The sequence below is a fragment of the Vulpes vulpes genome, chromosome 6 (genome assembly GCF_048418805.1).
Source record: "Vulpes vulpes isolate BD-2025 chromosome 6, VulVul3, whole genome shotgun sequence".
Taxonomy (NCBI): Eukaryota; Metazoa; Chordata; class Mammalia; order Carnivora; family Canidae; genus Vulpes; species Vulpes vulpes.
The window spans coordinates 93,004,435-93,020,365 of record NC_132785.1 but is presented as its reverse complement, the minus strand read 5'-3'; the positions used below and the strand labels follow the sequence as shown (position 1 = coordinate 93,020,365).

Below are 15,931 nucleotides of genomic sequence, written 5' to 3'. Positions count from 1 at the left end.
GTCCTGGGATCAAGTCCTGCATCAGTCTCCCCAGAGGGAGCTTGCTTCTCCTTCTGCCTATGTCTCTGCCTCTGTGTGTGTGTGTGTGTGTGTCTCATGAATAAATAAATAAAATCTTAAAAAAAATAAGCAAAGACAGACCTTTACTTGAGAGGGCAAGAGCTTGAAGCCCCCTTTCCAAGCTATAAACAAAGTGTAAATGCTAGCCTGTTATCACCAACAGCAAAAGAAAAAAAGAAAGCCTTCAGGAGCACATGCCACAACCAAGGAGGTTATAGAGCTTTTCTCAAGGAAGGAGGAATAACTCCACAAAGTGGTTTCAAGACTAGAGAAATGAACTTGGAATTGTTGCAGATTATAAAGCAGGTCTTTCTTGAACATAACTGTAATATATTCAGGTAAATAAGGTGGCAGATAGGAGGATTCATGTTTTATTCCCTAAAGATCACATACTTTAAGTCTACTAGGAATGTAATACATGAGTGGGCAAAGCACATATGTAAGCAATTTCCCCCAAAAAAGGTTCATATAAGTTGTAAACATTAAAAAAAAAAACACACCTTTAACCTCTCTAGTGACCTCATTAAATGAGTGAGGTTCTGAGTCACTGTGTTTAATGAGAATATGCAGTATGGAAAGGGTTTGTCTAAAAAATAAAGATGCAAAACTGCATGCGCACACATGCGCGCGCGCACACACACACACACACACACACACACACACACACACGAGAGAGACAGGATTTACAAACAAGGGTGTTGGAGTCAGGCCTGGGTTTGAGTCAGAGCTCAGTCACACGATAGTCCAGTGATGCCAGACAAGCATCTTGGCGGGCATGCATGGCTCAAGTTCTTCATCTATGAAATGATTAGTGATGGCACCCATCTGCCTTGGTCAGAACTTAAATGCATGAGCAGCACTTTGCACAGGACCTGGCAGTGAGACATCACCACCACGTCGGATGCACAGGCCCTCTGCACACCTCTGTGTGCCAAAGAAACAGAACCTGTGGCTGAGAAGCAACAGCCTAGCTGGAATTTCCTCATCCATGCAGAAAAAAAAGCGAAAGCTCAGACGCTAATGCTCCCTCTTTAATGATGATTTTAAATGGTGGTTCTTTTTTTTTAGTAATAAATTTATTTTTCATTGGTGTTCAATTTGCCAACGTACAGAACAACACCCAGTTCTGATAGGGGATCTCCATTTCAACTCAAAAGCAGCAGAGCGCCCTGAAGGTGAGGCAGAAGCTGATGCGGGAGCAACGGGAAGCAAACAGGACAGACGGCAGACACCTCACATGGACTACAAGGACAGGAATCTGCTCTGCTCCCCTCTCCTGGCAACAGGAGAGGCACTGCTCTATGGGCCTTGCTGGTCCCACCTGTGCCCACACTTCTGCTGTCGGCACAGCTCAGCCAGAGCCAGCCGAGTCCCAGGAATTCACCACAAGGTTAGCACACGCAGCCCCCGCGGGGCAGGGAAAGGAGGGCCATGGGCTGTGCATTCTCTCTACCCGGTGGATAATATGCGAGGCATGCCAACCTTGGGTTCAGGGAAAGTGAGGCTCCAGAGGACAGCAGGCTGAGTGTCTAAAGGATCTGGATCTGCTCCGACCGGTGGGGTCCGGCCCCAACACATTCACGGCTCCTGCGTAAGTTTCCCAAACACACTAGTATGTGAATGAATGATCACTTTATCCATCATCACCATGCCTCATCGCTAGACCCGGTGGGAGCCACTGTCCCTTGGTGACAAGGAGGGGGACATGATCTACAAGAGAAAATGCAGATCCAGTAGGAGATCCAACCAGTCCCGAGAATTAGTTAAGGCAACTGCTCAGAAGACTGAAACTATGCCTGACAGCTCCACAAGCACTACCTCCCCAAATGCCAAGGCTTCCCAATCCCAGAGGCCTGAAATCTTCACAGGGCCCCTAAGGGGACCTTCCCGTCACATCTCTCTCATCACACTGGACATCCAACCCCCCAATTTCCAAACTGTCACTCAGCTCTTCAGCTTCTAAATGTATCTTAGACACAACACTCTCCCCCTGTGACCCTCAGCTAATTCCTACTCCCCTCCTCATCTCAGCCTAAATGGAATCCTTCCCTCCTAACACATCCCAGGTTTCTACCCTGTGCTACCGCCCCATGAAACCCTGCATCTCCTGCCTGCACCTGCCAGGCTTCATCTGGTTAAAGTCCATCCTTTGTGCCAGGCTATGAGCTCCATGAAGGCAGGGACCACTAGGCTATTACCCATTGCATCCCTAGCTGCTGATGCGCTGACAGTTCTCCTTCCTCAAGCACTTTAGCCTCCAGCCAAACACCCCATGTCTTTACTACTATTGCCCTATAAAACCCCAGGTCACCCTTCAAAACTCCACTCTGAGGCCACCTGCTCCAGGGTATCCTTCCCCATCTTTCAGGAATACACACGTCTCTGACCTTCACCTTGGTAGAGAGAAACAAGCTTCTGAGCAATACGTACAAACCTACGTTCAAATTAGGCCCCAGCACTGATGAGGTGAATGACTGAAACTGGAGCCTCACTTCCCTTTCCGAATAATAAAATCTAATTCCTGGGACAGATCAAGCAAAACCCCTAACAGAATCCAGCACCCAGTGCACTGGAAATAACAGTTGCCTCCATCCAGCCCCCCTCTACACCAAGTAGTGTGGTTTGTTGCTAAGTTATGCATCTTGACCTCAGATTATATGCCCCTAGAGGGCATCGCTTATGTGGGTTCCTACATGTGAGAACAGCAGCAGCATCAAAACAGCAATAACAGCAGCATCAACTCACCCCTCCTGTGTGGCTGATACTTAGTGTGTCTGTCTGTCAGTGCTTTAATCTCTGGCGTGTACAGTGGCTCCTATTTTTAATTAAACATACACAGAGGATACATGAGATAAAACACATCTATCTCCCAATTTGGTACCCCAAAAGTCTTAGTGTAGTGGTAAGCTTTAAAAGCCACTGGATTATATTGTTTCTACAAAACAGATCATTTAGAACTTTACTTAAATTCCTTGTACAAGGACGCCTGGGTGGCTCAGTGGCTGAGCATCTGCCTTTGGCTCAGGTCATGATCCCGGGATTCTGGGACCAAATCTTGCATCAGGCTCCCCTCAGGGAGCCTGCGTCTCCCTCTGGCTGTGTCTCTGCCTCTCCTTGTCCGTCTCTCTTGAATAAATAAAATCTTTTTTTAAAAATCCTTTTACATTGAATTTATACATTTTGAATGCAAAACTCTGCATTTTATATGTTTTAGGTCCTCTGATTAAAAACGGCAAAGGTTAAAGTTCCCTAAAGAGAATTTAGGGAAACTCAATAAGTTATATTCACTTTACTACAGGACTCTGTTTTTCTTGGGGCACTTGGGTGGCTCAGTGGTTAAGTGTCTGCCTTTGGCTCAGGGCATGATCCCAGGGTCCTGGGATCAAGTCCGCATCAGGCTCCGTGCAGGGAGTCTGCGTCTGCTTCTCCCTCTGCCTGTGTCTTTGTGTCTCTCATGAATAAATAAAGCCTTTTTTTTCCCCTTTTTTAAGGAATCTCTTTTTCTCTCTCTTCACGGCAAGGTGCTCGGTTGGAGGTGGTAACTGGGGGATGCTACATGTGTGGTGGTGTGAGAACAGTGCAGGTGGTGGGCAGCTCGGCTGCCTCTGCTTGCCTCTCCCGCCACACATAATCCATCTCCGTGGTGCGAATGAGACCTGTAAAGTACTTCAGGAACGATGCTTCCTTCTTACTGCTGACAGCCACAGACAGGTACATCTGACACAAATGAGCTCTTCATCCTGTCATCCCACCACCCAACTGCAGTGTTAAAACATTCTTCTGGCCCATCCATCGGCTGGTACCTGCAGGATACTAGTACAGATTACCTCCCCTACTCAAATCTCTATGGGTTCTATTATTTCATGTCAGGTGGCCTTTAAAAGCCTAAAAATCTGTGTGATGCATTAGCTCCCTGGGTTAAAGCGACTTATGTTCGAGCGTACCAGAAGCGTGCTTCTCAGCTAAGCTGGGCCATTCTTCACCTGCCGTGCTCTCAATGAATTTCAGGAGATAATATTGATTATGGAGATTAACGAATGCAGAGAGACTCGGAGATGACTTACACATGATAAAGTTATTCCGCAAATGCGTTTGTTAGTTAAGATTTTCAGACCGTACAATACTTAGTGTCTGGAATAACTCATCTAAAAGGCTGAAATTGTGCTTATTAAAATAATCAATAACCTGAGGGAACAAAAAAAAAAACTCAACAAAGGCTCAGTGAATTATTTCCTATCAGTCTGTCAGGTCTGACAGCAGAATCACATGCTGTGGAGTATGGTGGTATCTGAATTGTCCACCGCTGTGTAAGGACACACCTCAACGCATAGTGGCTTAAAACAACAGACACCCACGGTTCCTTCATGTGCAAAACTTGGGGAATAGGCTCCCCTCTGCTCCATGTAGTGGCCTGGGCAGCTTGATGGGCTGAAGGATCTAAAACAACTTCAATCCCAGGTCAGCTGCCTCAGCTGGGTGTCTGGGATGGCCGTAGCCTGGCCAGGCCTCCTCTCTTGCAATCTTTCACCTGCTGGGGCCAGTCTCTCCAGCAGGGCAGTAGGACTTCATCTAAAGGCTGTCTTCTAAGTGGATATTATAGACTGAATTGATATATTGAAGTCCTAACCCCTAGGACACCTCAGAATGCAACTGTATGTGGAGAGAGGGTCTTTAAAGTGGTAATGAAGGTGAAATCAGGTCATATGGGTGGGCTGTAATCCAATGTGCCTGGTGTCCTTAAAACCAAAGGGAAGGGGCATCAGGGGTGGGCACACAGAGAAAAAGGCCAGCTGAGGACACGGAGAGACGGCCGTCTGTAGGCCAAGGAGGGAGGACTCAGGAGAAACCCAACCTGCCAACACCTTGATCTTGGACGTCCAGCTTTCAGAACCGTGAGAAAATAAACTTCTATTGTTGAAGACGCCAAATCTGTGGTATTTTGTTATGGCAGCTCTAGCCAACTAACACAGAGGACAAAAACATGGGCCACAACAAACACCCCTTAAGGCAACATCCAAAAGTCACTAAGTGTCACTTCCCTCACATGGGCAGGTCAGAGCAAATCACAAAAGCTGCCCAGATTCAAGGGGGCAGGGATTTGCCCCCTGATGGGAGGTCCAGTGCACGTACACACACACATACACACACGGACACACGGGGAATGCCTATGGGCTATATTTGAAGACTACAGGGGAAGAACACAGGATGAAGTCAAAACCCCGAGTTCTCTTACCTGATTGCCAACTGACTACAAGACCATTGGGAAAGTAGGGTTGTGTCTGTCTCAATAACACGGCCACAAGGTGACAATTCTCCCACTGGACAATTTCAAGGTCAAACCAACAAATGTGTATCAAGTGGAAATAGTTCGGGCATGTGAAAAAATATACTGAGAAGCATAAAGTGCTGACAAATGGCACAGTTATCTGTACTATAACTTTCCCATATAACTGATAAATAGCTACTAAGCAAAAGTACAAATTCCATTCTGAATTCTATCCACAGGCATGTAATAACAAAAGTACCCAAACTACAGTGTAATCTAATGTACTCTGGCACAGATCTGTTCTGTGTCAAATTCTGGGATCTGGTGTGAAGCACGCTCCTTTGTGTCTATGGTCCCTGTGTAGAAAGGGCCTTTCCTTAAGGTAATCAGTTCATCAATCAAGTGCCTCAGAAACCCTAATTGTTCATGCATCCCAAATTCTGACTGTCAAAAGAATGTTCTATAACCACATAGCACGAGGCACAAGAATTCCAGGTGTAGACGGGAAAGGAGGCCCCTGACAATAGTAAACAGGAGTTTCACACCAACAGCCTAGAAGCCAAACACACAACTGCCTGCTTGGTTGGATTCTGTTAAGCCAGTACCAATTAGAATGGAAGCACAAAGCTTGGAATAATGATTCTTATTCTAAAAAGAGAGCCTGCATGAGCACAAAAGCAGGGAATGAACAGAGTTAAATGTTTGAGAGTGAGATGCATTTTGTGGACGGCTGGAAATAAAACCTCAATCGAGAATGACTTGCAATAGTCTTAAACCTGACGCTGAAAATACCCCTGATGCATATTTATTAGGTTTTTCGTCCAAGAGGCTCGTATTCCATAGCATTTCCAGCCATCATTAACAGGCACTAATGACCACAGCCTTTCAACGCCACCATGGCACACTGCAATGCAGCTCGGAGCAGCTGGTGGAATCAGAACAGATGGCCAGCTTCCCTTCAAGGCAGAACTTTCTGCAGGTGACAAAATGACTGTTAGGTGACTGACAAAAAGAAAAACAAACAAAAGTTGAAACTGGAATATCTGATGTCAGTAAAGTCCGTGTTTAGTGTCATAGCAGGGAGCCTTTCACTCGAGCCCTTAAGGTTGGGAGGATTATTGACAAAACCGCAGCTGTGCTACAGAACTGGTGCGATGCTTCCAAATCCAAAACCATGCACTGAGCCCCGGGGCTCCTCTGTGCTGAGAGGGGCACTGGAGCGCGCCACACAAACCCACTCCTGCCAGGTACTCGGTGCGTGCCTCCTGTGCACCTGGAAAGGTGTGCCTGACACCCCGAGGTAGGGCCAAGTCAGGGTCCCCACCCTGCAGCGGCCAGCTTCACGGGGAAACCAGAGCAGTTCAACGAAGCCTAGAGGAACGCGACCACCACTGGGCACACGGCAAGAGCACAGTGGACTGAAGCACGTTTGTCTCTAGGGATGTTAAATGCAGGTCCTATGTTTGTTTACACTTCTATTTTCCCTTCAGTTATGTGTTTATGTACTCTGCCTCCTTCGCTAATATAATGCTCTGGCTGTAAGAGCGGAACCCACTCAGGGTGGCTTAAACAAAAAAAAGTAAATAAAAATTGAACAAGGTGGGCTCTCTCGGAGGAAACGGGATTATTTTCTTGGAAAAGCCACCCCTGATTATTCAGCCTACCAGGGCCTCCCACTGCCCGGTCCCTGGCTCTCTACCCTGCTAGTCCCCTACCCCCACCCCCTCACTCACTCTCTCCCCCTTGTCCTGCTTTATTTTCCTCATAGCACCCTCTGAAATGACAGGTTTCAGCTATCTGTTTGCTGACTCGGGTACACAGCCCACCCCTCCCCTAAAAGGTAAGCCCCCCCCTTCCCCCAACCCCCCGGTGAAGTGTTGTCTGTCTCATCGGCTTCTGTATGTGACAATGCCGGAGCAGGCACTGCACAAATGGCCAAACACACAGAGCTCTGGACAGGGGGTGCAACTAGGTTTCAGGAGGGACAGGAACCAGAATCTGGAACTAAAACAGCTGCTTGCTGGCTCACACTGTTCCCTCCTTGCCAGTCTCCTGGGGGCTCTGGCCTCTGCCTTTCCCTCCACCTCTTTTTCCTTTGACCTAGGCTGCATCACCCTTCATAGAAGTACCTTCCCCACTCTCCTTTCAGAGCTAAAAACCCTACTCTGGTCTCCCACGCCCTTAGGATAAAATCCAAAAATCTTTCCAATGATTTATAAGTTCATTATGACCTGCGCCCCTCCTCATGGCTCACTTATTTAATTCAATCACTCTTCCTGGCCACGCAGGGCTTTTCTCTGCTCCTCAAAGGAGCATGCACACTCACTTACCTCTGGGTCATGGAACACTGGGTGTCCTCTGCCTAGAACTCTCTTTCCCTTTTACCTGCTCCCAGCCATCCTATTCTTATCCAGGCACAGTGTTAGGTGACCCTACATTCTATAGGTTGTTTTCTATCTCTCTGACTGGAGTACAGGCTCGGAAGTGGCAGGGACCGTACCAGTCTTGTTCAGCACTATCCCCTGGTGCCAAGCACCACACCCTATGCCAGGAGATGCTCAAATATTTGTAGAATAAATAAATCCACTATACACTGGATTGTCACCGAGGAGCTGTGACAAGAATAAGATAGCAGTTCACGAGGGCAGGGAACGTGATTGCCCTAACTTCTCTGTGTCTGGAAGAGTAGACACCCAATAAATATTTGTTGAATGAATACATTCCTGGCTTGCCTGACCTAGCTCCATCCCTTTCTCTCCTACTTGAGAAAACATATCAGAATGCAAGTGGGTGAAAATGGACATTATTAAAGGGGCATCTCAGAATCATTTGAAAGATCAACATTTGATTACTTGTCATAAATTACTGGACATGTAACTCAAAATTGATCATTATGTATGAGGTAGTTTGAGAGTCGTTGAGAATAGCTGATTTAGACAAAGCTAAAAAATATGAAGTACCTTCTGCTCTTATCATTTTATTTTCCAGAAGCCAAAGATGACAATAAGCTCAGTGAGAACTAATAACTGAATCATTCTTAGCTTCACTTTTCTTTTTATAAAATAGGCTCTGCACATCCCAGGAGAAATCTTTACTTAAGTCAAACAACATTCAAATTTCCTTTTCAGTTATTTTTCTCACACCAATGAGATCCACCAAGCTGCTGTTGTCTCCATTCAAAAGCCAACCAACAGCCCCACATAACTTATTTTCTGGACACTATGCTGCTGATTCCTGACAGCAGATACAAAATCATTACCCCAGTGTGACAAGATTGGTCTCCCTCAAATACAGCAACTGGGATGTGGGATGTGGGGGGGGGTTAGTGTTTTGTGGGTGTGTGCTTTATCTCTTGAACAAAATATGTTTGGTAAAGTTGCTAAGACCCGAACCAACCTGGTTTTAGCTTTGTTTATATTAAGCATCCCCAAATATGGATCACATGATGAAATACAACCAGAAATGAAAAGTCCTAATGAAGCTGTCAGTCTTGATGTGTCACAGAGAGAAACAAATAAATCTGAGAAAGTCAGACAAGAAACCACATAGACAGCCACATACTCCAAACAAGGCTAAAGTTAGTAAAGGAAAATATAGCAACCCAAAGCTAGTAACATCATGACCATTAATAGCTTACAGAATTAGATACTTCATCCACACAAACAGATCTGAGCTCTTCAGATCACCCCACATGCCGAGTGACAGTAAAGATTTTGTTTTTTGTAAGAAAAAAAAGTTCAAAGACCTTTTAGTCTATAAAAGATACCAGTGTTTGAAGTCTTTGGGCCCAAATTAGAGAGGAGGATGAGAAAAGGAAAAGTATTAGGGTATATTTTAAGGTTTCTTATTACTACCAAAGGGAGGGGTAGTCAAGGCAAAGTGCCAAGGTTAAAACAAAAACAGCATATAGAAATTGGGAGCTGCTTGTTTAAAAAAGTAAAGACCATAAGCTCTTCAAGCAACAGTCTTGTCTTATCTGATAGAATGCTGCACCATCCAAAGGAAAAAAGGTAGGTTCCCCCACCATCAACCCTGACCTTTTAGTCTTTTGAAGACCTTGATCAATTTCCACTAAAATACTTCATTTTCAGTCATACTGATAAGCATTCATTTGTAGAAGTTTTTAACCCATCTTTGTGCCAAGAATCCCTTTGGCAGTCTGGTAAAGCCTACTGAACCCTTCTCAAAAAAAAAAAAAAAAAAAGGTTTAAATGCATAATATAAAATACAAAGAATTACAAGTAAAAATAATTATACTTAGTTATCAAGATAGTTTTAAGTTATGACACAATAATATAAGCAACTCTGTATTAATGTGACAAATAGCAAATCTAGCAGCAGTTCTATTTGTTGCCTATGCTCATAATTGAGTGCAATTGCTAAATTTCAGTCTGACTATAGGGAAAATAGACATTTATTTTCCTCCCCAATCCAGTTTAAGGATTTCCTGAATTCCATCTGAAAATCCTGTTTGGGAGAGCCAATAAAAATACATTTGGTGAAGCATCAAATTAAAAATAAAGCCTTGTATAATGTATTATCCACTCAACCGTGAGGTGAGGGGAACTAAAAGTAAGCAATATTTTTCCAAAAACCTATGATGGGCCATTAGTCAGCAAGAGCTGCATGCTCAGATTGAATCCAGAAAGGGATTCAGCGCCCCCCATTCAAGTTACAAAAAATCTGAAGCTTTGAGGAGCTAACAGCATCGCTGGAATCTGCTCTGAAGTGGGAAACACTGACCCGGTGATCCAGCTCAACGGTGAACCTGAACAAATCTCTTTCCTTCCAGGAGCCTCAGTTTCTTCTTCATCAGTAAAATAAAAGGGCTAAAGGTACACTAGGACCTCTCAGGCCCCTTCACTTTGAAAATCTCATCCAGATGATCTCTTTCTTAAGCTGGCTTTTCCAGCCTATTTAGCTTAGTTGTAAAACATTTGTGCCTTTCTTAAGTTTAGAACAGAAAGTTTTAGCAAATTTGAATGCCTTCACATATAACTGGACACCAATGAGCCAAATATGTGCATATCATTACAACTTTTTTTAAAAAGCCTGTTTTGCACATATTTATTTCAAAAAAAGTAATTGCATTGGTCTTTTCTGCTATTCAAAGACCATTCTCATTAGAATCCTAACACCATCACCTTAAGAGTATTAACAGAATGTAAACTGCATTTTCCATATTTGAGCCAAGGAGCAGTATCACAGGGTATAGACTTGGAAGGGCCCTTAAAGACTACTGAACCCAATCATATTTCATTACCTCCAAAGAAACAGAGACAAAGTAAGAGACTAAGACAAAGTCATAAAGCTAGTTGGCAAGAAAGCAGAGATTTAGTCTGGGTCTCCTGATTGTTCCTTTATGCTCTCCCCACTACACTGAACTCCTTCTCAAATCCAGACATGTCTTCCCAACTTTAACACATCAGCCAGCTTTAAAATGAATAGCAAGAAAGACCTGACAGACCATTTTCTCGACCTTGAATTACATAATGGGTACAACAAAGGGTTGTGGCATGATACATTCACTGACTGGAATCCAGAAATAATGAAATTCCACTAATCCACTGAGAAGGTGATGACCCTACTAACATCCTAACTACCTGGCAATTCCCTTAACATCGTAGAATGCATGAAAAGACATATATCTGCATGCGGATATAGACGTAATACATATATAGCTCTTCACACATACATATATATGCATATATGTACAAAGGCAAATATACTATATGTATATATATAGTTCCTCAGTCTGCTCCCCAGGATTTCTAAAATTCTAACTATGAAATTTAGAAAAAAATAGAAGAGGGATTAAAAAAAAAGAAGAAATTTAGAAGAGAACAGAAAGGTAGTTACACAAGTTAAAAAAAAAAAAGCAAAAGCTTGTATCAGCATCAGTATTGGCCATTCTTAGATGTCAAGATTAATTTTATCAATAAAACCTACTAGAAATTCTCTACCAATATTTATGTCCCAGGTGATCAGATATGCAAAGTCGATATTAATTATTTGATTGTTATTGTTGTTTTAAGAGGGAGGGCATTGCCTCCTCAAGTCCTGAGGGTAGGAAACAAATTAGTAAGGGTCTCTTTTAAGTCTACCTATTTATTCACTCTTTCCCCAGCATTCTTCAATGTGTCCAATATTTCTAGAAAGTCTGAAATCTACTCTCAAAAAAAAAAAAAAAAAAAAAAGGAAAAGAAAAAAGACCACCATTCTTCTCAAGTATTCAATAATCTGACCAGTATCTTCTCAGCGGTCTGATGTCAGCTCACATTTCACTTCCTCAGAGAGACCTGCCTGGAACGCCAGCTAAAGAAAGCAATACCCATCTAGGGCAGACATTCCCTAAGTTAACCACCTTCTGTTGAGAACCTAGCAACACCTGAGATTGCCATGTATTATTCATTTGTTTACATGTTTCTCTCTGCTCATGCCTACCACTCCACACTGAAATGAAAGCTCCTTGCTCACTGCTGGATCCTCAGTGCCTCAGCAGTGCTGGCACATATTATGTGCACAAATAACTGCTCAGTGTCTGGCCCCCAAATATGAAAGTGCCAACTATGTCACACTTAAGTGTCTCCTGGAAAGCCACCAGTCAAGGACAAAGCACATGCAATGAGCAATGTAATTACATAGCCTACTTCAGAGTAAGCCTGTGATACCAGGACAATCCTGGGTATAAATAAATCCCTTCCACGGCTTTGCAACGCCCTGCACTTCCAGCTATAAACACAAAACCTCTCCAGGCCCACTCGCACACTGCTTTTCTGAAACATCTCAACAATGATTTCCTCAAAAGGAAATAATGAAATAAGGTTCTGGCATAAATTAATCTCTTGTGTCAGGTTCACAAAGTATGTTAAACATACTTTGAAGCCAGACACACAAACAAAACCAAACTCCACAAAATTAGGTTGGGTTGAGGTTACATAAGACAGGCTCACCTCCTGCTTTTTCCCCTGTCACCCAGCTCTCCTTCCAGGGAACCCTGACATCTGTCTTTTCAGTGCAATTACCTCGCAGGTGAGAAAAACCGCTTATCTGCAAACTTCAAAATAGGTAATGAGATTTCCAATCACACTCCACTTAATGCTGTAGCAACAAAAGAGGAGAACTAGACAACTTCCAGCTGTACTGTGTCTGGAAGCTTCCCTTAAAAATTCTTGTCTTCCAAGTTATTTTTCAGTCTGCACTTACTTCGAGGTATTCAGTCATCAAAACACGGTTTTCAGAGTTCCCTGAGTCTGTCCATACCCTGGGCTCCTCGGACGTGGGCTAAGCCTACCTATCAGCACCCAGGACCGTCTGAACACAAGTCTTTGAACGGAGGACAAAAGCGCGGGATCCCAGGAGTGACACATCCCGAAGCGGAAAATAATGCTTTCTTCTCCAAAAACTCAATCCAAGTTGCTCCCTCTCCCGAGTGTTCCTGCATCTCCCTCCTCCCCATGCTGCTCCCCTTTCACTGCCCACTTTATCCGGTTTTAATCCTGCGAAGCCTCTTTCCCGGCTTATTAAGGGTAAACAATAGAAATGTCACAAGGAAACTCAGGAAGTAGATGAAGTCTCTAATTGCTGCCGTTTAACGATTGTAGATAATTACTATCTTCAAAATGTGGTTTTCACAGGCGGAGAGGGAGCCGAGGCGGGCGAGCTCCCCGCCGCCAGGAGGACCTCGGCGAGGCCGCGGCCCGGGACGTGGGGATGCGGCCCCGCGCGCCCCCCGCGCCCCCGCGGCCCTGCCCCCTCCGGGACACCGCCGCCGGGGAGCCCCGGGGCCGGCCTGCCCGCCCGGGTCACAGACAGTTCACTGCCCCCGGGCTGCGGCTGCCCACGGCGGTCACCATAACGATATGCAAAGCGCCGCCCGCGGACGCCCACCGCGCGGAGCCCCCCGCCCGCGGCGGCCGAGCCCGCAGCGCCGCGCGCCGAGCTCCCGGGACCCGGGGTCGCCGTCCGCCGGGCAGAGGGCCCCCGGGGACCCGGCCCCACCGGCCTTTCAGCTTCGCCAACTGAGGGGTCTCCTCCGACCCCGGCCCCGGCCCCGACCCAGGGCGCGCGGGGAAGTGGAACGAGGCTTCTCCCGCCACCGCCCCGGTCCGGACGAGGACTCGGTCCCCGAGCGCAGCGCCCCGGGGGCGCGGGGGCGCCACAGTGCCTGCCCCCGGGGCCGCCGCGCTCCGCGGGGAAGGCGCATCCCGGCGGGCTCCGCAGCGCCCCGCGCGCGCCTTTGCGGGGCACCGTCCCCGGCGCGGGCCCCGGGCCCCCCTAGCGCCCCTCGGAGAGCGGCCGAGCCACCGCTCCGGCCCCGCGCGGGGATGCGGGCTCCCGGGGTCGGCGATGTCGGCACTCACCCCAGTACCACCAGCTCCCCGTATTTCACCGGCTCCTTATTGGGGGCGCAGTGCTCCTCCTGGCCGGGGGAAAACATGGAGCCCCGGTCGGCCGCCGCCGCCGCCGCCGCCGCCGCCGCCGCCTCCGCCGCGATCCCCGCCGAGTCCGCGCCGCCGCTACAATCCCATCCTGAGAAGGGGGTGAGCGCGCCGGGGAAGGGCACCGCGGCGAAGGGGGCGCGGGGCGGCCAGTCCCGGGGCTGCTCCGTCGTGGCTGTGCGCTGCCCCCGCCGGGCTCCCCGGAGCTCCGCGCGCCGCTGCCGCTCCGAGCCGGACTCGGCAACAAATGGGACCGGGCAGCAGGGGGACCTGCCCGCGCCGAGCGCCGCCGCCGCCGCCGCCGCCGCCGGAGCCCCGCCGCGGGAAAGAAGGAGGGGGAACGCGAGCGCGGAGGGGCGGGGGCGGGGCGGGGCGGGGCGGGGAGGGCGGGGGCAGGAGCGCCGAGCCGCCCCGCCGGCGCGCGGGCAGGTGGGAGCCCCGCGGCCCCCGCCCCGCCCCCCTCGGGCCCCGCGGGGGATCGGCCCCCGTGTTATGTAAACATAGAGTAAAAGGGAAAGGAAGTTCTTAAAGGAGCAGCTCTATTTTCTCTCTCTCTCTCTCTCTCTCTCTCTCTCTCTCTCTCTCTCTCTCGTTTCCTTCCCCAAACTTACAGCACAGGGTCTCCAGCCCTTGCAGCCCAAGGCCGCGGGGGGATCCCGGAAACTCAGGAGTCCGGGTCCCCGAGCCTAGCCCGGTAGCGCGGGTTGTTAGAGGCCCAGAGAGAACTTCCTCCCGGGGTTACAGCCCCTCGGCCGTGCCCGCGTCGCGGCGCAGAGGAACACAGCTGGCGGCGGTGTGCTCGCGCCCCGGCGCCTCCTCTTCCAACCCGGTCTCCCGAAGCTTGCAGACCTCTAGGAATCTGGACAGTTTGCTCATTGCCGCCGCATTACGGGGTGCTTTGAGTTTTGAAGGCATTGGGAACACCCCGCCAGTGTATAGGATGTTGCTACCCGATTTGTGAGCAGCAGGGTTCCACAGGATTTAAAATAATAATAATAATAATAATAATTAATAATAATAAGTTGCTTATAATCCACACTCCATACACTCTTCCCATACCTTCTCTCATTTCCCTAAGAAGTTAAGAGGAAATTACCTGGGTGAACGTTTTTAGTGAATATAAATGTTCCTTTATTATGGTAATTGACTCAATGCAGTGTCTGCTTATAATGCTTTTCTAAATAGTTACTACTTTAAAATGGCTTAGAGTAGGGGGTCCCTGGGTGGCTCAGCGGTTTGGCGCCTGCCTTTCGTCTGGGGCGTGATCTTAGAGTTGTGAGATCGAGCCCCACTTCTGGCTTCTGCATGGAGCCTCTGTTTCTCCCATGAATATTAAAAGATAAAATGGTTCAGAATATAATAGATATAGTGACTGTGGTTTTTCATCATGCAAGATTTTATTGTTTTACCATTTATTAAGGACTCTTAACATGCTAGAAACGACGTATTAATGGCAGTCACTGCCTCCCAAGACTGTTACATATTTAGAGAAATAAATACTGCAAAAGCTACCCTATGTATAAACAGTGACTGATTGATTAGCCGTGACCCTAAGGAAAGGGCTAGAAAAAAAAATAATAATTACATCTGCAACCTTCCATTCTGCGGTTCAACACCCTTTGCCCAACATTCTCTGACAGGTTATTACTATAGTGACATGATGCTTCAGAAAACTTTGCTTCAGTTATTAACTGATTTTTTTAAATTGTGGCTTTAGAAATAAATTATTTCAGAATAACTCTAGCCGCATGGTTGGTAAGCCAAACACACAAAAAAATTTAAACCATTAACTTGTTTCAGCTAAGTACAGAAACCCTATACTTCAACCAAATACAGCTATTTTGCATGTTTCATATATTCTCTGTATTTTTAAATATATATTCTGTTGTAGTTTTAACCCACAATCCTTCACTAATGAGTTGAATGTTTTCACTTGTCTTTTGATATGAATTTCTGTCTGAATTTTCTGTTTGATTAACGTTACCTTATCTACGTACGCTCTGCTTCTACTTGCCATATAGATGTGTGACTAGCAAAGATCTCTCAGAATCATGCCGTGGTTACGCAGTCCCCTGTTATTATAGTACTTGGCTCTGTCATTCTAACTTCTCCAGGCTTGTTCTGTTGCTGCTACTGCTCCCTGGGCTACAATTACCTCCTCCCT

At 46.9% G+C, this 15,931-nt stretch overlaps 1 protein-coding gene across 1 annotated transcript in view; it reads right to left on the bottom strand.

Moving 5' to 3' along the window:
• The window catches only part of PELI2 (pellino E3 ubiquitin protein ligase family member 2), a 183,069-nt gene extending 168,975 nt beyond the window's left edge, over positions 1–14,094 (bottom strand). The window contains exon 1 of the mRNA XM_026000634.2: positions 13,690–14,094. Within this exon, the coding sequence (XP_025856419.1) occupies positions 13,690–13,766 (77 nt within the window). The 5' untranslated portion in view covers positions 13,767–14,094. The remainder of the gene's footprint in view (positions 1–13,689) is intronic.
• Positions 14,095–15,931: the final 1,837 nt, after the last annotated feature.